The following is a 1,201-nucleotide window of genomic DNA, read 5'->3' on the forward strand; positions in this document are numbered from 1 at the left end:
CACACACACACACACACACCCACACACACACACACACAGGTGTTTTTGCGGTGGCAGTTAAGGGGTTAAGGTCCGGCCTTGAATTCTGTCTCAGTGTCTCTTTAAGGCTCAGATTTCCTGAGGAAACCGCGCCTCATGCTCCCGTATCCGATCAGAATCCGGGTCCAGCACTCAGACACGGAGGCCTGCAGACAGCTGTTGTTCATCAGGAGCTCCAAACAAGTGAGTAACTTCCAGGTCCAGTAAATTCCTGATTCCAGGTCTGAGACAGAGTTCATCCAAGAAGTTCAGCTATTTGCAGAGTTCTTCAAGAATAGACCCAGAACCTCGGACCTAAAACGTCTGAAGCTGGAACACCTTCTCTGTTGCATAATGTGTTATTGTTTGAGCTGCAGAACTCAACATGTGGGATTTTCTCAGGACGTAAAAACGGTTCTGTTGACCGTTTCACTGTGAAAGATTGTGAAGTGTGTTTTGTTGGCTGATGGAAACAGGATGTTGCTGCAAGAACATGAACTCAAATAGTTTCTGTTTCTCAGAAGATGTTGCAACATCACTGAAAAATATATGTGGTATTAAATATTTGGTGTAATTTTTTCAGACAATAAGTAGTTTAAGTACTGTCTTTCTTTTTGAATTTATCCGCACAACAAAAACAATCTTGTTATCTTTTCTGTGTTTCATTCGGTGTTTCAAAACACCAAATATTACCCAGAATTCCCAAACACCAACAGACCAGAGGTGATTTGAGGTAGAGGCCATTAGATGAAGTCATTTAATTTATGTTCATCTCAACTAAATTTATCAAGTTATTTTAGGGTTGCAAGACTTAAATTGTACAACGTAACTTCATTTGTTTTCATATGTTGCAATAATCCCACAATCCTTTGTGCCAGCAACAGTAACTGATAAACTATCTTTTTTTTATCAGTTTTAATTACTTTAAGTGAAAATATAGACTCACTTATTAATTAGTTTTTAGCATTTACTTTGGATGTATGAGTGAGTTTCCTTTAACTTCAGTATTTCCATGTTTGTTCTAGAAATGTCCATCCCGACTCACCGCCAGTGCAAAGTGGAGATTCAGAACAAGACGTCCAGCTTGACGCTGTGCGATCCGCTGTGAGTTTTAAAAACACACACACACACGCACACACACGCACACACACACACACACACACACACACACACACACACACAC

The 1,201-nt window shown here is 40.3% G+C and overlaps 1 protein-coding gene across 1 annotated transcript in view; it reads left to right on the forward strand.

Annotated features, from left to right (window-relative positions):
* Nucleotides 1-65: 65 nt before the first annotated feature.
* Nucleotides 66-1,201, forward strand: part of LOC103469017 (DELTA-sagatoxin-Srs1a-like) — a 6,451-nt gene continuing 5,315 nt past the window's right edge. Inside the window, exons 1-2 of the mRNA XM_008416470.2 lie at nt 66-222; nt 1,044-1,122. Coding sequence (XP_008414692.1) covers nt 1,046-1,122 — 77 coding nt within the window. The 5' untranslated portion in view covers nt 66-222; nt 1,044-1,045. The remainder of the gene's footprint in view (nt 223-1,043; nt 1,123-1,201) is intronic.

This window comes from Poecilia reticulata, linkage group LG8 (assembly GCF_000633615.1).
Source record: "Poecilia reticulata strain Guanapo linkage group LG8, Guppy_female_1.0+MT, whole genome shotgun sequence".
NCBI lineage: Eukaryota > Metazoa > Chordata > Actinopteri > Cyprinodontiformes > Poeciliidae > Poecilia > Poecilia reticulata.